Source organism: Lingula anatina, chromosome 2 (genome assembly GCF_051362555.1).
Source record: "Lingula anatina isolate TDL-2025a chromosome 2, LinAna3.0, whole genome shotgun sequence".
Classification (NCBI taxonomy): domain Eukaryota; kingdom Metazoa; phylum Brachiopoda; class Lingulata; order Lingulida; family Lingulidae; genus Lingula; species Lingula anatina.
The window spans coordinates 24,700,669-24,722,419 of record NC_141768.1 but is presented as its reverse complement, the minus strand read 5'-3'; the positions used below and the strand labels follow the sequence as shown (position 1 = coordinate 24,722,419).

The following is a 21,751-nucleotide window of genomic DNA, read 5'->3' as shown; positions in this document are numbered from 1 at the left end:
ATTTTGTAATTGCATGTTTGATGTGTTCTCATCTACCCAAAGCATCCTCATTTTTTTTTTTTACAGCAAGATATGAAACTTTCTAAGCACAAAAAAGAATGTAAGAATGAAAAGTAACTTGTGTAAAGATTTTTTTATTTTTCATTTTTTTACTCACGGTTTTTATACAAAATATACAATGCTTACTGGACAATCATTAAAGGATTTTTTTTCACGGAGCAAATATCTGATCAATTTTACCCACCAATACGAATCATAATAAACAATTTATTTACAACTGTATAAATATTCATTTGGGATTCAATACAAATCTGGCTGTTTATCTCTTGGACGGGTAGCAGTATAAAAACAAATGTTTCTTGTGTATAAATCTTTACCATACTCTTACAATGGACAGACCAATACCATGCACATCCCTATCATAGGGCAAGCTAAATTCACATTGAACATGCCAGATATCCAAAGACATTACACCTTGTAATTAGAACTGGTGCTGTCTCTGTAACAACTTATTCCATAATAACCAGTCCCAATGTCATGACAGCTGAGGAATGTTCCAGATCACAGACTATCAGAAAACAGAGGAAATGAAAGATTACTTCCTAGACTGAGACCCTGCCCCAGCCTCCCATGCCTCATCATCAAATGGGTCAATCTGGCGTTTCTTGTACTGCTCCTGGAAATCTGAGCCCAGCATGGCCAAGTCACCTGTATCTCTGATGACACCCTTTGGCAGGTAGCCCAGTAAACGTATGGCATGCTCTCGCAACAACTTCTGTCTCTCCTCCTCGATGATCTGTTTGCGGAATGCCTCCATCTGTTCCTCCAACCTGCGCTCTTCCAATTCCCTTTCCTAGAAGAAAATAAGTCAACAGAATTTAACAATTGTGCCATACCTCCTGCAAGAGTTGTCTAATGCACCGAAGAATTATGCCAAAAATACTGAAGAAAATTATATATTTCTCCTTCATGCAGATTGTCATATTAAAAAAAAAGTTCTGTTTCTTGAATTAGTTTTCAATTTTGATGTCAAAACCTCCTTTGGCTCCTTAAATCATGATTTCAATCCAGAACACGGGGAAAATATGAGATACTTACTCTGTCTGCTGAGAACTGCTTCCTTCTGTCCTCAATCAACTGTTCTACAGCACGCTTGTGTTCTAACTGCTTCATGCGACGTTTCTGAGCATTCATCTGCTCTATTCGGTCATCCTCTGCAAATTTGGCCAACATCTGAAATTTAGAATAACAGAAATAAGAATTTGAGGCACCAGATATAAAACAGAGTATTTACTATTGAAAATTTGTACACTGTACTTGTTAAAGTTTTGTTGTAAACTTCAAATGCTAAATGCTTCATAACATCAATTTATTTTTTTTAATGCAACAGTTAATCGTTAAAGTATAATAAGGACTGAAAAACTGGTATCAGTTTTCTGTACTGATGAAAATTTGTCTTCCATACCTGTCTTCTGAACTCATCTTCTTCCTCTTTCTCTGCCTGCTGACGCATGGCTTTGTACCTCATCTGCTCAGCGTGTTGTCTCTGGAGCTCCAGTCTTTCACGCAGTTGTCGCTCAATCGCAGCCTTAAAAAGAAATAAAGTTATTAAATTTCAGGCAATCCCACAATGTGTGCCTATATATTATTTAAAAATAACTCTTCCACACCAGACACAAACTAAGATATTATTCTGGTTATGAAGAGATTGGACATTTTCCCCAAAATATGAACTTAGCAAAGGTAAATAAAGTTCAAACATTCAGAATTCAGAATTCATAATAGAAAAACCATTGCTGTGTTAATAAATTACCTTTTCTTTTTGTCTTTCTGCTTCTTCTTGCTCTTCGAAGTACAGTTCTTCCCGAACTCTTTCCATTTCATCACGCAGACGTTCTTCTTCTGCGATTTGGTTAGCCAGCTGTAAAATGAGAATATATGGAATTACACAAACATGGCCCATATTATCAAAATACTTTTACCTGCATTTTGTATTCTAATATATGTTGAATTATTATATTGTTTGCTTCTTTTGATTTTAAACTTCAATTTTTTTCAGAGAAACAAATGAAACAATTAAATATAATATCAATCTATTATGCATAATAATAATAATAAAAATATTTTAAAATAAAAAGCAAAACAACATGAACATTGTCATAGGTCTTATATTTACCTTAGCCTGTACTTTAGCCATAGCCTCTTCCCTCTGTTTCTTCTCCTCCTGCCTTGCCTCCTCTCTCTGCTGTTGTAGATTGGCAAATGCCATAATCTTCTTGTTCTCTTCCTCCATTCTTTCCTTCTCCAATATTTTCCATTCATGACGCGCTTTCATGAATTCTTCAATATAAGCCTGTGTTGCTCGTTGCTTCTCATAATGCATCTGCCTCTCTCTAAATTAAGAATTGAATTTGATACTAATGTTTAAAATTACTAGAAAATATGGCAAATTTAGGTCATGAAAAAATATTCTTCTTACTTTTCACTTGTCACAAGTATGTACATCACCAGAGTCAAAATCATTGACAAAACATGTTGAACTGGTAATGTAATGTTATTTTTCTTTAAATTTTTAAAAATTCCTTTTGTGATATGATTTCCTATTAATGATTCAGCAACCATACCTTTCATCCTCATCATAAATCTTCCTGACAATCTCATCAATCATCAGTTTCTCCTTTAGGAACTCTTCATAGGCTTGTTGTTTCTTGATTTCTTGCTCCTTAAAGTATAATATTCTATTTGTTCAGACATGTCCAAAAATACTTTTTTTGATAATAAAATACTTTCACATATATTATCCTGAATGGAAATATTTTAAGTCATTTCCTGTAGTGAACTGGGAAAAGTTATTTTTTAGATGGTAATTTTGATTAAATGTATGCATCCATCTTAGAAATGAAGACATTATATGGTTATAAAGTTCACTAATTTTGTTTCATTTGTGCTTTATTTACAACACAACATAGCTAACAAATATTACCCACCTCTAATTGTCTCTCTAGCTCCTGCTGATAACGCACTTGTTCTTGGTATCTCTCTACTTCTCTTTGGTACTCAGCATCTGCAGCACGTTGGTGCTCTTCCTTCATTTTACGTGCAATCTCAGAATCACGAGCCTGAAGTAAGACAGATATGCAGATATGGAATATCCTAGCTTTATGAGCTATGAGGATTACCACCACATAATAAGGAACTGTATCTTTTTTATTGAATAGCCCAATATGGCCTATTTTGAAATGTAAAAATTATCACAAGAGACTGAGAGTAAACTGAACTGTCAATAGGTGTGTTATTCAAATATGTCATTGTTGTCATTCCATCAAAATGCTAAAAATCGTATCAAATATTGTAAGCTCTCAATAAATAGATTTGTATTTCAGAGGGTTTATACTTACCATTTTGTCATACTTCAGTGCTTCTTTTTCTGCTATCTGTGCTGTTCTTTCTTTGTTCATATATGCATTCTTTAGTTTTGCCTCTAATTCTCTTAACTCCAGACTGAAAGTCATCACCAATATTAATTTAATATATTATCAAAGAATCAACTTTAGTTTCTGTCATGAAGTCACCATGATTCACCAATACATATAAATTCCTCCAGGTAATATTCATTAGTTATAACAAAAGCATATTAAGTCTTTACATAATATCAAACAAGAAAAAAACACACATCAGTATAACAATTAAGTTTTAAGACATTTTGAAACATCAGTAAACCTTAATTTGAACAGAATGGTATAAATGATTATGCTCCCCAAACACACACACACACACACACACACACACACACACACAAATTATTGTGTAATTATGTAATGTGTGGATAGACAAAGACTACCAAGCATTTACATACCTGTTTTCTCTAATTTGTTGTCTCATCTTTTCATCTCTTAAGGATTCCAATTTTATTCTTTCCAACTCCAATGCCATCCTTTCTTCTTGGTCTAACTGACGTGCTTTAAGTATTCTGTCTCTTTCTGCTTTTTCAATTGCTTCATTCATTTCTCTTTCTTTCTGTTCTAGCTGCATCCTTCTGATAAATCGTTTATCTTCTACTTTGTCTTCACTATCCATGTTAGCTTGCAAGAGTTTTTCGTGTCCAAGGTTCTTTATTGTGTCTTCTCTAAATTCTTCTTGCCTTCTTTTCTGTTGGCGCATCTGCTCCTGGTGAGCATGCGTCACTCGCCTGACTGTCGTCTAAAAGAATATTTCATGTTCACTTAAATGTATTTTTGTAAACATTTAAAGAATATATCTGGATTTGATGCTCTGCAAATGTTTACCTTGTGGTAAATTTACATTTTGAATCATATATCATACTCGGCATAAATGTATACTGTTGGTACTACTTAAGGTCAAAAAGTAAAGGCTTGAGCTCTTTTCCTGACAAATAAACTAAAAGCAAACACCTTAACAATGTTAATTATCACTGTCAGCCCTCTGAACAGCTTGAAATTGTTCATTTCCCTTATGTCATTCTGTGTTATTTACTGACTGAGGACCAGTTCTGCTTGGATCGTGATGCTAGAGCACGCCCATTGTATAAAATTATATTGGGCCCATAAAAGATAAGAAAAGTTATCAAAAGGTCATAAAATACTTACCATTTTCGTATCTGTGTCTGTGATAATATGTAAATAAAAGTAGTTGTATCAGACTTGGCCGTGAAAACTTCGATCTTCAATGCAAAATGGCCTCCACGTTGTTGTTGCTGTCGTCACGAGGTTGTTAGGGGGATATTGTTCAAAAAGAAAAATGAGTAAAAATAAAAATTGTCATCGAACACTTGATAAAGGTGTGTATATATTTATGAAAAGGTTATTATTTATTTTTTGATAACTTTTGGTTTTTTAACTTTTGTTTACTTGCAGTATTTTCTGTGAAATGTATCCTTTCACCCCTTAAATAACAATGGACTCAGCACAGAAGTGAACGGAATTGTCCAGCAATTGTCCATTTTTATGAATACAAATTACTAATACTTACAATTTTATCTTAACAGATATAGTCAGAAATGTTATTAAAAATTACCATTTCATGAAAATATAAATATATGAATACGTGATTGGAAAGTAATTTGTATACAATTTAAGTGCGGGATGAATATTCAGAAGACGCCATATTTGGGTAGTTTGACAGCTAGGAGATAATTGGATAAATCCACCGACATCTTGATAGTTAAGAGACACTGAACCAAGGGAAATGTATCTTTTTGAAATGTGTAAAGTATAGCTGTATAAAGTAACCTCTCTCTCTCTCTCTCTCTCTCTCTCTCTCAATACGTATCTATTGTAGGTTTTTATGTTGAAAATTTCAAGTCTACTTATTTAAAAATCCTTAGCATCGCTTCAGATCAGAGAGGTATTGGGCGACTATCCAAGAAATACCATGGCATCAGTTCCAGCAAAAGTTGTGCTCAAAAGCACAACAAAAATCTCTCTTAATGATCGGTGAGAACCCATATTAAGCAACTATTGAAACATGCAAAAAGAAATGGCAGCATTAAAGAAAATCAGATGCAAAAAAAAAAGATCAAAAGATCTATACTCTTATTATGTACCTAGTGCATGAATTAATGAGAAACATGTAAGACTGCTGCCACAAACAGTTAAGTTTGTCACCTGAACATTGTAGATTGTTTTGCACAAAGCTAGCTACATGTTTTTAATGTGTAGAAGCTTGGTGGTGACTGCATGGTCATGCTGTTGGCTTTGGTTTGCCAATATTGTTTTTATAATGGCATGGCAAATCTTCCCATCAGGTTCTCACCAAACAATGGAGATGGTTCATCCCACCAAGTTCTGTGCTGAAGCAATGTAGGCCAGAGTTCAACACTGTTTCTGTTGTCCAGCTTGCAGAGCCTGGGGCTTGTGTGAGTAGTAAGTGGCAGCAGCAGTGATTCCCTCTCCTCTCTTTTTCTTTCTTTTCACACATAATTTCTAATTATTGATCATGGTTTTTCAACATCATGAAACAGTACCATGTTTTCTAAATGATTTCTTGTCGTTTTTCATAGGTTTGATACTTAACTTTTTTCTGTTATCTTCCATATTTTTCCAACCTTGTTCTGTTGTCAAAAATTCCTGCATAATTCATTCATCATATCATCAATGTCTCTCTCGCACGTACATACGCACCAGTGTCAAACTGTGCAATTCTTTCTTTAAGATCCATTTGTTATTCATCAGTTTCTTGGCACACATACACACCTTCACATTCTTCAGGGCTAAAATATTAAAGCATCATTTCCATTTTAAAAAACATTCATAGCTTTTCAGTGTGATAAAAATCATTCCATTCTTCTTCAAACTTAACCTCTTGTGACTGTTAATTTTTTTAAAGCAATTATCTTATGTGAATGGAATTAATCATAATTTAGCTTTTCTTTAGCAGGTCTTTGCTCAATTTTGATCCTTTTATTTTATCACCCCCTGGGTTGGTTTTGATCATTGTAACACTTTTGATTATCCTTTTGCCTCAGCCCATCAACATCATCTAACCTATTTTCTTGCTTTCTAAAATCCTCTTTTTGTCATTTAATTTTTGTTGTGAAAGCTGTCACTGTGAGTCAATTACAGCTACTGAATTGCTTCTGTTCACCCGTAAAGCTTCAGCAACATACAGAAACCGTCTCCTGTCCAACAAATACGGACCAAAATGGCAGCCCAGCAGCAAGCTTCCTCTAAGAACAGGCGACTAGCCCAACAGATGGGGAACAGGCCCATTGTTCAGGCAGCCTTGAGACTTAAAAAGGTAGTCTTTTATAGTGTTTTATTGTTTTAGTAAAGAGAACATCATAAGTGATCTAAATGTTAATGACAGATAGAATCAGTGCTTCATCTATTCTTTCCACCTTCTTTAAAACATGTTTTATGTATCATTTCTGTGATGGAAAATGATGACATAAATTTGCAATGAAAGTTGTGTTTTACTACAAAAAGATATTCACGTTAGCACTGTTATTGTAGAGAAGCTTACAACAAAGACTGGGCAACAACAATGTCAAATCCAGACTGACGCTACCTCCAAATAGAGGTGGGCGTGGCAGAGGAGGGCCTGGTGGGCGTGGCGCAAATACAGGAGGACGTGGAGGGAACCAGAGTGGGCGGCGACCATGGAGAGGGGGGAGGGGTAGAGGAGGTGGCAGGGAAAGATTGAACACATCAGGCAGTGGGGACAACTCACTTGTGGGCAGTCCTACCAGAGGAAGAGGAGGGTTTAGAGGAGGTAAGCTTTAGTATGGTCAACATAATGTACAACACCAACTCCTCTCACACCAGAGGTTAATTTACAATGAACTGCTTTATCTTTTTATCTAGATAAAATTGATTTTGAAGTACATTGATCTAAGATATACAGCCTTAACTCTTGCTCATTGTAATTGAACTCTTATTTTTTTATGAGTTTGAATGGCATTTATATTAAAAAATATTTACTTGCAATTATTTCTACTTATTACTTTTTGAATGCTATTCTAGGCAGGGGTGCTAGGCGTGGAAGGGGAGCCTTCAGACCACGTGGTGGAGGATTTGGAGGAATAAACAGGTAGGAAAGCTGCAGGTATTGGGGTAGGAACAAGGACAACCTGCCAACTTGTAGGCTACTGCATTATAGTACAAATTGAAGTCCATTGTTATTTTTCATGGCAGAATCTTCTTCTGTTTAGAAAAAATTATCCAACTTTTATGAAACCATCTTGACAACTTGTAGATATGAAGATGGAGGTTTCTTTCCATTCCGTGGTGAGAGACCTAGAGGACGTGGTTCTCAGAGGGGATCTTGGAGATATCAGTAAGGCAGACAGCTTGGCAGTACTTATACAGGATGCTTCTGTTTAGTTTGAATCCCATGAACTTTATGCTACAAATCTTTTGATGGAAAAAGATTCAAATTTTAAGAGAGGGGAAGAGAGGGCTGATGAATGTAACATTTAGTGCAAAGATTCAAAAAGATTTGTAGAATAATTTAAGTTTGTTGGGATTCTGAAGTTGTTTTTTGTTGTGGGGCATGTGAGAATAGATTCATTCAGACTTCATTCTTTGGCCAGAAACAAAATTATAAACGATCCAAATCAGTTTTCTTAACAAAAAATGCATGAGACATATCATAGTCTAAAAACCATATTCACCAAAAAAAAAAAAAAAAGGAGTGACTTCAAGGAGGGGCAACTTGATTCCTTTTTGTTTGCAATGTTAAAATCCAAAATTAAGCATGCATCCTTTAAATCTGCTTTGATGTTCTGCTTTACTACAGCTCTTTACTGTTTATTTTTGAAAAAGTCAATTGTTAAAAACTTGTAATAATTGAAAAAGGAGAAATTATGTTAATGTTTGTTGACATTTTATAAAGGAGTATATGGAAAATTCTTTCCAACAGTGGTGTCAGGCCCAATTTTATACATTTTCAATTAATCCAACATTTGTTTAAGCCAACATAAGAGCAATCTCATTTCAAAGGTAGACATCTTTTCTGCTCATTTGAACCTCATTTATTGCCACAGCCAAGACTCTGAGAGAGGTCGTGGAAGAAGAGGAAACAAAAACACGTGGCGCAGAGGGCGTCCATGGATGGACAACAGCGAGTCTGGTGACACGTAAGGGGGCGTGTTCCCTGCATGCAGCGGTTTATGCACGGAAAACTACTATTAAACAGTTTTCCTTTTTTTTTTTTCAGGAACCCTATCCAGTGTTTTGTTGATAACAATCTGAATATTGTTTTTACTAATGATTAGATGATGATATTCAGTGTTTGCTAATTTAGAAGCATTGATGCCAACTAACCTTTGATTTTGATTCAGTTTCAACGTATGTGAAATATGTAATGAAAGACGTGTTGCAGAATAAACTTGTTTGAGATGAATAAACAAGAATATGCATGGAAGTACTTCGTTGATTTAAGCTATCACTTTCTTCAAATGTTGCAGCTTGTTCTGTTTAGATTTTGGCATTAAAGAATCCAAATTCAAAAGTAACCATGATATGCCTCTTGTTTTTCTTTTGTAGTATGTTTAAACTCTGCTTAGGATTCATAACTGCCTCCAAGGAGTGACCCGAATTTTATTTTCTAATTCCTAGAATTAATATATTTAAAATGTGTTTTGTGATCGATTTTTCCCCTTTATTTGTATGCAGTAGCTTCAAACAATTTTTTCAGTCTATTTGGCATGGAAGAATTAGAAAACGCATTTTTGATGGGTGATTCTTAAATTACAGATGGTGTTAAAAGTTAAGAAACTTTATATAATTCATGTCTGTAATTTTGAAATTTTACATTTCAGTTGTCTAGAACTATGCAGTAAAATGTAGGTATCTAATAAAGAGTAGTAACCAGACTGTGGGTCATTTGCTTTCAGGGCTGTTGTGTGTAATAAAATTCTAAATGATTAAATTACACATTTCCAGACAACAGGCTTTAAGTGAATGGTTTGTTATAGGTACCGTGGTAGAGGTGGTTTCCGTGGAAGAAGAGGCACTAGAGGACGTGGAGGTGGGCGAGGTCGCGGAGGAGGGGGCAGAGGCCGTGGAGGCGGAGGTCAAGTTTCTAAAGAGACATTAGATAACCAGTTGGATGCTTACATGTCTAAAACCAAGGCTCACCTGGATGCTGAATTGGATGCCTACATGGCCCAGACTGATGAAAATAACTGACTCAGTCCCCCAACGAGCTCAGCAGTGGGAACGTTTCCAATAGCTGAGGGAGTTATCTCATTTCCAGTCACATCCAAGTTGCAGTGCATTGTGCACAGTAGCATTCCATCATGGTAGACCGTTTTTTATGAAGGGGTAGAGGTGTTGTTGGACGTCACAGAAGTATGCACGGAGTCAAAGGACAATGCTTTCTGATGTTTTATTCTAGACTATTACAAACCAGGCTTCATGTTAATTATTACTTATTTATTGGTTATGGATAGTTTAGGATAGACGAAACTTTTTAAAACATCACATCTTTAGATAATACCATAAATGTACATCCAAGACAACACGTTCCAAGTGTGAATTGTATTTGGATGATTACTCATCATGCTGTAATAAATATCAGTTTTTAAAGTACTGAAAGTGTTGATGACTGGTTTGTGGTTCACAATCTTACTCCTTCATTTATTAAAGCGCACATCCTTCTAAACTTCAAATAATTGGACACAAACTTAAATTGCATGCGTTAAAGAATAAATTGCGTGTTTCTAATAATCCGATCTTTAATGTATGTTATGCTGATTTGTGACATGATTTTGTAATTGTTTTCTTGCTTTAGATTGTTCTCATTTGTGACTTCTCAACTGATGATGTTACAGGGATTTAAGAAAATCCTGTTTAGGCTTGCCATTAATATTATACTGTAAGTCAGATTAGTTCCTCTTGTTAGGCCGCATTCACATTGAGTTGAGCCATGGCTCTACAAAGCCACGACTTAAATATGGCGGATGTACATGAAAGGAAGCTGCCTAATCTTTTAATTGTCTCTCCGCCTCTCACACGCCTCCCCATGTGTCGTCCCAATGGAGCCGAGATTTAATGACTGTACCCCCGCAGGGACGACGCATGGGGAGGCGGGGAGACTATTAAAAGATTAGGAGTTTTTCCTTTCATGTACGTCCGCCATATTTAGGTCGTGGCTTTGAAGACCCATGGCTCAACTCGATGTGAACGCGGCCTTAGCTTTCCCTAAGCACAGATACTTTCCAGGCTTAGATAAAAAATTTTCAGAGATTTTTAAAAAATTTATTACATATAGCAAAATAACACACATAGTACACAAATACCTACACACCTGGAAATGAAAATACTGATCAGGGCAAAACTTGGTTCACATTAGCATATGATCTTTATCTTACTTCAGATCCATCAATGACAGTATCTTTAATGCATAATCACTGGTGATTCAACTTTAAAAGTTATAGTCATATATGGGATTTTGGCACAAAACTATACAATTTGAAAAAAAAAGTGACATTCACACGAATTATCAGTATTGCGTTTTAACCCAAGAAACAAATCGTAAGTTTTCAAATCACTTTTTTCATCAATTTGCCAAAAATGGGTCAACAGTGATATACTCCTTGTCTCTATACATCCCATGAATATCCAATTATATCACAGAATGGGTACACAAATGTAATTATTTCAAGGTAGAATGTCTCTTTCTGGAGCAAGGTAGAATGTCACTTTCTGGAACCTAAAAAAGATTACAGTGTTGGTGTTTTCTGCCCATTTCAATCCCTTCAGTGGTTGTCAACCAGATATTGAGGTTGTTACTCTGCTACAATTTTAATTTAAACATAATGACCATCATGATATACATTGACAAAATATAAATAAATAAAATAATAATAATTAATAAATATTATAATAATTAATAAAATGCCCAAAGTTCATGTAGTTTAAAGGCCCCACACAGTGATAAGTCAGATCCTCTGTAAGAAACATTTTAAAAGCCAACATTATCCCATGCGCAAAACCTTTAGGAAAATAGCACCATACGTATCAATTCTGATTTGTCGTTTATGTCTTTCAGGGACAGTCTACTAGAATAAATTGGCAATGATTTGCTAACAAAGTACTAGACACAATTTATAGAAATTATAAGAAATTTATAGAAAAAATCCAAAACCATGTAATAACAATATAAAATCCCATAACACAGATACAACTGCCCTCAATCACAAGAAACCACATATTTGGAAAATAATTTTTATGAAAAAAGTTTCTTATATCAAACACCAAAATATTAATCAAAAATGATCAAAGAAATGAAAAAATCAAAAAGGAACTGTGTAACACCTCATGTTATGTCATGATTGTTTTTATAATGTATGAAAATGTCAATTTCATGAAAAGTGAATACAAGGTCATTTTATATGCTGTACCACCCCTGTGTCACATATGGTGCTGTCTCGTAGCTTTGTCCAAATTTTCAAAGAAAATAATGTAATCCTCTTTCAAATATCGTTGTATAGTATTTCCCCAACTGACATTTTCACAGAATTGTATGCCCTAAAGATGTGATGAACATAGCATGTCATGAATGCTCTGTGTCATCAATGATTTCTCTGCTGCAGGGAATGCCAATGCATTTACACATACCCTTTGATGGGCTGAAATATACATTTTACCCATAACCTGTGAGACATAGTCTGACAATGCTGTCATGAAAATTTGCCCATGGTATTTTAGCTGAGATTGATACACTGAAACAAAGCATATTGTTTGCTAATCACATGTGAAGAAACCAGAGGCAGCACTGAATTGAAAAAATTGCAGTCCAACAACAGCTGTGTTCATAAATTTGCTGTCCCCCGACACCCCTTTGGTTAACAAAGCTATTGGTTTGGTATTGACACAATTACAGCATGGCACACTTCATTATAAGATGTTCCTCCTTGCTGATTTCCCTGCAGCACAGAATTTGAAAACGTTTAACAACAGAAATCCTTACATGGTGACTGGTTCCAATGACAGAAAGAATGCAGCACAGAATGCCATTGGTAATGATTTTTCACTGCCAATGCCATTGTTTTACATGATATTTTGAGATAGTTGTTCCCCATTGCCAAAGCATATTGTATGATGAAATACTGTCTGAAGACCAGTTTACAAAACACCAGCCAAAAGTTGGTTTTTACTTAAAAACTAGAAAATTAAACCAAAGCTAAAACAACATCAATAATAATAATAATAATAATAATAATAATGTCTTAGCTTACTGACAAACAGTTACTTTTGGTGAACTTCTTCAAATTTATCCTGAAGTTACTGTAGAGCAAATTTCACCATAACAATAACAGCAACTTTTGGCTCGAGTTGTCTTGTGAGACTGGCTCCATCTTGACAATGTGATCACACACAAACATGCTGCTGATCACAGTGGTTTATCCACCACTGCTACGGAGGCATAGCTCCTTCCAGTCTGTAAGTTGCTGGGCAACAGTGTCCATGTATCTGTTTTAGGATTATAGAATTCCACTGAGCCCAGATTAGAGATACCATCATCACCACCTATGACCCACAGGAAACCACCATGTGCCACCACACCTGGGGAGAAAGAGAGAGAAAACAGTGTAATCAGTTTGTGTTGGACACAGTGACGTTTTGTTTATGAGTGTGTGAGAGAGAGTGTTTGTGTACATGATAATCAGATTTAGCAAATTTCACTTGTCAACATGCTTCATCACGTGATATAATACCTGGGTCACACTCACCTGCATTCCTCCTAGCCAGGTGCATGTTGGCCACCTGCGACCATGTGTTGATCTCTGGGTTATATGCCTCCACACTCTTCCTGACAAGAGGGCCATCATGACCTCCCACTGCGTACAGCAACCCCTCCAATACCCCCACACCTGGAAGGTACACAATACAGTGATCATGGTTTCTGTGATGTCATCCTTTACTGACTTATACATTATAGACCTACATATCAGTGAGTGCATGCAAGCACTTTCATTTAAAAATACATGTTTATTAAAAGAAACATTCTCTACATCTGCACAAATATTAGTTTCACACATAGTTGCAAGTACTAACCTGCCCCACTGCGCCTACATGACATGTCGGCTATACCAGCCCAAATATCAGCCTCAGGACTATAACACTCTACAGAACTTAGACAGTGCCGTGATGCCCCATCATATCCTCCTACTGCATACAGGTGATCTGAAGTTAAACAGACAGAAATGATGAAGCTAATTCAAATAAATCTACTTCTAGTCATGCAAACTAAGATAGATATGTTCCTTTCTAATGCTAGTTATTGGCAACTCATTTTAAAAGTACTTTCTCCCATAACACATATTCATTTACATCCAATTTTTACATTCCATAACCCTAGCTTTTATAATAGTAAAATGTAATATTGTATTTTAATGTTAATATCATCTTTTAATTCAAACCCATGGTTTTTACCCTGAATTTTTATGTATCAAAAATAAATCATTATAATAATCATTACCACTTGTTATCATTATGATTCACTTGCCTATCTCCAATACTTACGTCCCACCACTCCCACACCAACACTGCTCCTCCTTGTGCTCATAGGTGATATCATTCTCCATTCATTGGTCCGTGGGTCATAATACTCTGCTGAATTGAGCCCAGTGGTGCCATCAAAGCCCCCTACCGCGTAGATGAGCCCTCCTAACACGGCTGCCCCCAGGGTGCTCCTACGGGCCTCCATACTGGCCACCGTGGTCCACGCGTCTTTGGCCGGGTCATAAACATCCACTGTCCGTACACGTAATGACCCATTGAAACCTCCTATAGCATAGACTAAGGTGTTCAAGACAGCGGTGCCTGGAATAAAATATGGAAAAAATATATAAATAACTGCATACATCTTAAAGACAGTACTGTTTAAAAGAAAATATTGGAGATATAGCAAAGAAACATCAAAAATACATATAAAATGGACTTTCAACAAATAATTTCCCATAACACGAAATCATTGGCTAAGGCTTATTGACCCAGAGTCTGTGTACTCCCTTACCACATCTACACCTCCGTGATGGCATCTCTGCTGCTGTCATCCACTTCTCCTCCTTGAAATCATACACCTCCACACTTCTGATGGCTTTGGGTGCTTGTCCACCCATCACCAGTAGAACCTGAATACATAGTGATATATGAAGACATAAAGATAAACATACTAGGTGAACCATTAGGTCAGTAAGAATTATAATAATAATATAATAATAATAATTTATTAAGATTGCAACCCAGTGGGTTGAAGTTGTACATAGAATGTTTAAAAAAAATTATAATGATAATAAAATGAAAGTTTGCATGAATAAAACTGAGTTAAAAGACTGCTAACTGAACTTTAAAATTATTGTACTTAGACTGCTAACTGAACTTTAAAATTATTGTACTTAAGATAAAAGACAGCATAAGACTATTGGAAATTTAAAAGTGCATATGGAATAAAAGAGCATCGGAATCTGTCGGTCTTAAATTTTGGCACTTTGTATCTATTGTTAGATCTTAAAAGACGATTGGAATGCTCAATTAAGACGTGATTCAATTTGTCAGAGGATTCAGTTATTTTGTAAAAGAAAGTTTTGCACAGATCTTCCCTTCGTTTTTCTAAAGTGCACATATTTGCTAGGTTCAGGGCTTCATCATAGTGTAGGTCAGGGAAAATGATTTTTAAAGCACGACTTTGGACAGTCTCTAAAAGTTTGCATTGCTCTATAGTTAGTCCTGGATGCCATACAGGACAGGCATATTCTAGAATTGAGCGCACAATACTTTGGTAAACTTGGATTAAGTCAGCAGGGCTGAGCTTAGCTCGCTTCAGTTGACGGAGGAAATAGAGTCTTGCACATGCCTTTTTATATATATGATCCACATGAGTACCCCATTTTAGGTCATTGCTAATATGGATGCCCAGAAGTTTGAACTGTGTAACCTCACAGATTGGTGTGTCATTTATAACTATTGGTGGGAGGTCTGGTTTAGAACGTGTAAAATTTAGGGTCATGGTCTTGGTTTTTTTGGCATTCAGTTTCATATTGTTATTTTGTGTCCACAGCACTATTTCATTACTTGCACTTTGTAAGTGGCATGGACCATCAATATTACAAATGTCATACACTGTAGTATCGTCAACATATTTGTAGTCTGGACATCTGGATTTTAAGTCATCAATCATGATGGCAAAAAGCAGTGGCCCAAGAAGGGTACCCTGGGGTACTCCACCATGTGGGTGAAGCCATTCAGAGAGTGAGCTTTTATATTTTACTCTCTGGGAGCGGTTGGATAGGAAGGACTGCACCCACCTGACAATTTATTGGCTGATACTTTTTAGTACAGTTTTTTTTTTTTATTGTTCCAAATGCAAAGACATTGCAGCACAATACTGGGTGAATTTCATTATAACACAGAGAAAAAAATAAATTGATGGGCATAAGTCATTAGCCTGTCCCTTTGCTTTGGACTTAATATATTATCATTTTACAAAAAATTTGACTATGCAGAGACCCCATACCTTTGGCAAACCTATTGGCGTCCTGGGTTTTGTCCTTGGGGTTTTATACACTGCTTTCTGGTCTCCTTTGGTCAGATGAAATTTCATAGCCTCAATAAGCAAGTCTTTACAAAATATATTAGTCTTAATAAGGTTTTCTTCTCCAACTGTCTCTACTAGATATTCTTGAGATAGCAATGGAAGTCGGACATGTTCCATTAACTGAGATATGTATTGTTGTCTATTGGCGGGGTCCCGGCCAATCCATCCTATCACTGATTCAAACACCTAGAACAAAATGTGATATATATGTAACATGTGACAGTGTGTCATAAGTTAGTGTATTGGTTGTGACATCATATTAGTTATGACAATGCATTAGATCAAATGGCATCATGGGTGAAAATAGTTCTTGACTAATATATTCAACACCACCAACTAAAAAAGTAATTGAAAAATTGAAACATAGAGTATATATATACATCAATATTATAAACCATTTATCAAGTTATATTTTCCTAAATATACCAAATAAAAATATTGGAATAAGCGAGCAGAATATTTTTCTGAGCTTCAGACAGATGATTATACTCACATTTTCTTCTGATTGCACACTGAGTCTATCACTAGATATTAGTTCTGTTACTTGTGATGAAGAAAGGTTGAGAAATTCATCATGTTTTACAACCTCACTGAAATTTAACAAAATACACTGAAATCATGAAAACTTAACAGCCTTCCCTTCAGATTAAATTACATTGTTTCAAAAGAATCTAACACATTACTGGATTCCTGCTACTGGGTGGATGTGGGTGGTGGGGACAGGCAAGTCCACTGACCTTTCTCCTAACAGTATCCATTTAGTGATATGACAATCACCATCAAGACATTAGTGTGTACAAGACTGCAGTTGCAGTAGAAACTTTAGTGTATATTTTCCACTTTAAGATTACTATATAGTTCCACTTGGACATATGGACATATAATATTACATCATCCTACCTCACAGTGAGCACATGCTCTACTAACTGCATGCTGAACTAGACTTGACAGAATTCAACCTGGTTATTTACCTAAAGTGTTGTTCTGTATAAGCCTGAGCATAATTCATAAGTTCTGTACAGGCGTGGAGGTCCGCAAAATCCTTGATCCCAAGGCAGTTGGATGGATGGAGCTGTGACTGAAGGAACTCGCAACATGCATTTCTAACCTCCACAAGCTGAAGAAGATTGGCTGCCGACAACAAGATCTGAAGTATTAAAGTGTAAATTTCTGAATAATTTAACCCCTGTTTGAAGGATAATGAAGGGTAAATGGTAAAACTGTTGAATGTAAATGAAAAATCAATAATCAAAATATATCATTAAACATAATCCTAAAGTAAGCAATCTGTTTAAGTGTATCACTTTACACATGGTTTTCAGACATGAGATAAACAAATTATAACAAGCATATAACATCCACTTTTATCTACATGGACTTGCCATCTGGACCCAGCTCAATAAATGTCTAGCATCAATGCATCCAATATCCACTCAACAGAACATCCAAGTGTTCATTATCCATGGAAAAAAATCTTAAATCCAGAGCCTTTAGCACTTGTCAAAGTCCTACCCGTACATTCTGCTCTCAATCTCTTGGGTGCAAATAAAGTTAACACTACGTAGTCAATATCCTACCTATCTCCCTTGTCACTCCAATCTCTGAGGGGTAAATAAAGTCAACACCTGTCAATATCCTACCTGTACATTCTCCTCTGTTACTCCAATCTCTGAGGTGTAAATAAAGTCAATCAACTGTGTGAGTGCCTTCCCATCCACGTCCTGCAGCATCACTCTATTGGACCTGGCCTCTGACAGGTCATTGGTGAACATAGCATAGAAATATGGACTGCAAGAGGACAGCACAGACTTGTGGGCAGGGATTTCTTTGCCGTCCACTATGATAAGGACATCGCACAGGAGGGCCTGTCTAGAGAAGTCATAAAAGAAAATGTAGTTTCTGAATGTTTTCTATGGATTGGGAAAAGTGACAAAAAAAATCATACTCAAAAAGAAATAATCAGAGAATCGTGTTTTATGTATGAAATTACTAATACAGCCTGAAGTAAAGGACTCAAATGACCTTAAAAAATTGTGAATAATTTATATTTAGTGTTAAAACCAAAATTCTCAGAAATTCTCCACTGTTGAAGACCAAATTACTGAATAAATACCATAAAATATTTTTGTGAGTACACTAGCAAATGCAATAACTACAGGGGCTAACTTTTCTGCTTTTGAAACCATGCGTCAATAGCAAATATTAAGATTGAGCAACATGAATAAAATATAAAATGTGCAAAATAATGTACATATATAATTTTTTAAAGAATGTATAACAAACTGCAATGTAAGTAGCCAGTCTAAGGCGACCAACACCTTTAATTGACATGAGACTGGTAAAAAATTGAATTTTTCAGAGATACAAGTCAGATTGGACATGTGGAAATTTCAGCATTTGTTCTAGCTCATCTTTCCATTAATTATAACTCCATCTTTGAAATATTTAGTTAATTCTCATTTAAGCTAGCAGTTTTTGTAATGCCTACTAGTCTGAGTGACACGTGCAATGAAAAGTTCTATATGGTAGAATAATGCATGGTCTTAGCAGAGAAAACCTCTGGTGATTCCTGCAGATCAATGCAGAGTAGAGATTGAAGTTCTTTCCTCTCCCAAGGCCAGTCAATGCAAATTCAATACATTACTCAAATGTGCCTTGTATATGCACTTCCCCTGAGTGATAAGTATTGATCTCCTGAAATCCAATTCTTACCACTGTGATCTCAGTTTGGGACTAGTCACTACATATTGTGCAGCAAGGATAGTCATGATTAAGTTTGTTATTTCCTTAATTTTTTTAAAAGCAGTCAAAGCATTCACTAAAAACAATGTGCCTTACTTGAAGATATTGAGATACATGGTAATTAACCAAACTAAATAAATTTAATTCAAAGAGAGCAAATCAACTGGGTTTCACAAATTTTCAAATTCCTAGATCTATATATTTAGTGGAAACTGAATATTTTTGAAAAAAAAAGGCACGCAATACAATCAAAAGAAAAAAGTGGTGGTTTCCCATTTTACAACTGGGAATTTAAGTTGCATTTCACAAAGAATCAGAAATGCCATTTTGCTCAAATTTTGATCTTTTTAACTGAGCTTTAAAAGCAAACTGTGATTGTGCAATCTTTTATCATAAGTTATCACTCTCTGACCAATACTACAAAGCAGACTTTCTGAGTTTAGAAGTCTGAGCCCAAATTTGTTCTATCTTTAAAACAAAAAATCTGCTTGACCCAAAATAAATCAAAAGTAGTTTAATTATATGAAATCATGAATTGTTTCATAACAAGAAATAAATGGCTATTATGTCTAACAAGTAATTTTTTGCCATTGTAGATCCATTTATTTTGTTCTAAAAGCTAAGGCCCATTTTTGATTTCAACTTATGATGCCAAACCAACCCCTGGGGTGTGTACTAACTTTCTCATCATATTCAGGACATCAAAAGCCTTCTGTGTGTGATGAGGATGTCTGTATGGCGCAGGAGTTCTCAGCTGGTCTGCCTGAGCACAGCTTACTTCCATATCCTCCTCCATCTTGCTTCCACCCTGGGGACTCCTTCCACTGGACAGGGGATTAAATATGTGCCTAAAATAGAAATGGGTATATCTCAAGTAATATACAGTATACAGTAATTGGTATTAACTGGAATAGTGAAAAGTGACTTGAGGCAATCAAAACAAAAAAGGACATTAATGCTTCTAGTTGTAAAAACATAGAGATTTATATTTTGCTTAATAAATATTTCAAACCCCACATTTAGAATTCAACTGACTCCTACAGTCAGATGCAACTTTATGCTCAAACCCATTCTATCACCATATCTTTATCTGTTTTCATTTGAATCAAATAATTGCTTCTATGGTTCCAGGAGAACTATAAACATATTGCAAAAAATCACAGCAACCACAGACAATTCAGCATGTATGTCAAAGTGAACTGCTAGATCATATTAAACCATCCGTTTATTTTATCCCTTTCTGCAACCACAGAATGGGGCATTTATGACAATTCAGCCTGATATTATCAGCAACAACATCTGAAACATTCATTACATAGCAGGCTTAAATTTCCTTTAATGCCATATCTATTACTATATGAAGGTTCAGCCGATGCTTAAAAGGTTACATAGGCAACAGTGCAAGCAGACAATCGATACACCACTTTCCAATACATTACACCTAAGAAATGACTACATAACAGACAATGGTGTCCTCTTTCATTGCATCATACCTTCAGCACCAGGTTCAGATCATCAATTATCAAATTAACACTAAGTATTCCCCCCCTCCCCCTCAAAAAAAAAAAAAAAAAAAAAAAAATTTGCAGGAATTAAAACTTTGAGCATGACACTATCTTACAAGAAGGGTACATAGAGGAATGGCACTTAAAAGGGAATATATATTTTAAATAACCTTTCTAAACAAACAAATCATCCCCCTCCCCCCAAAAAAAATTGTATTTTTACACTATGACCCTAAGCAAGAATACAAAGCCTAACAGTCACAACTTATTTAATTTTGATACAGAATTACGCATGTTTGAAAACAGTATAATAATAATAATAATAATGGACAAAACTTGGCTAAAATATGACTAAGTTCACGTTTCATCTTTTGATCAATTTGAAATTCATTTATTACTTATACATTAGACTAAGTAAGGCAACATTGGTGATAATGGTTTACAATACCAAATGTGAGCAGAAAGAGGTAAGTGAATACTAGTACAGTATCACCCCATTTCCATAGATTTTTAGATTGATCTATCCCTGTGGGGAGTCTCACTAGATTACTGTCAGCTTGGCCGGCTTAAGCGTCTGTCCCGCCTACTAAAAGCTGTAAGGGGGTAATTAACTATGGTGCCCACTCGGCTGACTGCAATTTAGCGTGAACCCCCAGGGAGTTAGGTCGATCTAAAACTTAATCTTTAGATTGATCTAAATCTCTGGGAAAGCACCCTATGTCTTCCCTTCGACCAGAGCAGCTATCTAAATCTTGTTTAACTTGCACAACAGTGAATACATACAGCATGATATCGCTTGAAACAAAATTAACCTTGTATTTTGTCAAACAAACATTAACAAAAAAATTTATTGCCCCTAAGTTCTACACATTAGATGTACATAAAGGCATTACAGATGTACCTACACAGATATGACTCAAATAACGGTAGTCAATGTCATTTTAATTAATATTTTAAGGCAGTTCGGGTACAAATGAACAAAATATGATCACAAAGAAATGATGCATGATCACATGTGATGTTTTCAGTTCGTTATCATCAATATTATATTAAAAACAGAATACTAATTGATAAAAAAAGTCAAATTTAATGTTGTCAGTCTAGACACTGGGAGTGGGGGCGTGACATAAATTATGAACTCTTTAACATAAATTACATATGTTATTGACAGTGGAAAGTAGAAACAAACTTACTTCAACTGTATGGAAAGTCTTCACACCTTCGAAAAATGTAAATCGACAAACTTCTTGCACAAACTCACGTCCTCCTCTTTGTTACTCCCGGAAGTGTTGTTGTTGTGGAAAAATGCGCTTGCGCAGATAATATAAGAGTCAGTTTTAAGAATTTAAAAAATGCTTTTGTTCATATTCATCAAATAAAACATAGAAAAACAGTGTTAATATTATGAAATCTTCGTTTAAAGTTAGATATATCCAAAA

General features: G+C 35.5%; 3 protein-coding genes across 6 annotated transcripts; 1 reads left to right on the top strand and 2 right to left on the bottom strand.

Moving 5' to 3' along the window:
- Positions 1-114: 114 nt before the first annotated feature.
- LOC106157588 (meiosis-specific nuclear structural protein 1) lies at positions 115-4,764 on the bottom strand. The gene is made up of 10 exons (XM_013533293.2): positions 4,608-4,764; positions 3,857-4,200; positions 3,399-3,501; positions 2,988-3,119; positions 2,625-2,722; positions 2,177-2,393; positions 1,814-1,921; positions 1,466-1,588; positions 1,099-1,233; positions 115-853 (listed from the first exon to the last, which is right to left on the bottom strand). Exons 1-10 carry the CDS (start codon positions 4,608-4,610, stop codon positions 596-598), a joined length of 1,521 nt encoding a protein of 506 aa, XP_013388747.1. The 5' UTR covers positions 4,611-4,764; the 3' UTR covers positions 115-595.
- Positions 4,765-5,047: 283 nt separating this feature from the next.
- LOC106157593 (uncharacterized) lies at positions 5,048-10,052 on the top strand. Of its 4 annotated transcripts, XM_013533297.2 has the most exons (8): positions 5,048-5,207; positions 5,356-5,453; positions 6,612-6,756; positions 6,972-7,230; positions 7,482-7,548; positions 7,714-7,794; positions 8,504-8,596; positions 9,437-10,052. In XM_013533297.2, the coding sequence occupies exons 2-8, from the start codon at positions 5,392-5,394 to the stop codon at positions 9,648-9,650; spliced, it is 921 nt and encodes a 306-aa protein (XP_013388751.2). In that variant the 5' UTR covers positions 5,048-5,207; positions 5,356-5,391; the 3' UTR covers positions 9,651-10,052. The 4 variants fall into 4 exon arrangements, with proteins under 4 accessions (XP_013388751.2, XP_013388752.2, XP_086860139.1 ...); XM_013533298.2 differs by lacking the exon at positions 7,714-7,794; XM_087004013.1 differs by lacking the exon at positions 8,504-8,596.
- Positions 10,053-10,699: 647 nt separating this feature from the next.
- LOC106165567 (kelch-like protein 3) lies at positions 10,700-21,657 on the bottom strand. Its single transcript, XM_013543818.2, has 11 exons — positions 21,506-21,657; positions 19,488-19,655; positions 17,706-17,934; positions 17,037-17,212; positions 16,559-16,655; positions 15,985-16,251; positions 14,485-14,602; positions 13,992-14,291; positions 13,524-13,652; positions 13,199-13,339; positions 10,700-13,031 (listed from the first exon to the last, which is right to left on the bottom strand). The coding sequence occupies exons 2-11, from the start codon at positions 19,601-19,603 to the stop codon at positions 12,739-12,741; spliced, it is 1,866 nt and encodes a 621-aa protein (XP_013399272.2). The 5' UTR covers positions 19,604-19,655; positions 21,506-21,657; the 3' UTR covers positions 10,700-12,738.
- Between the last annotated feature and the right edge of the window lie 94 nt (positions 21,658-21,751).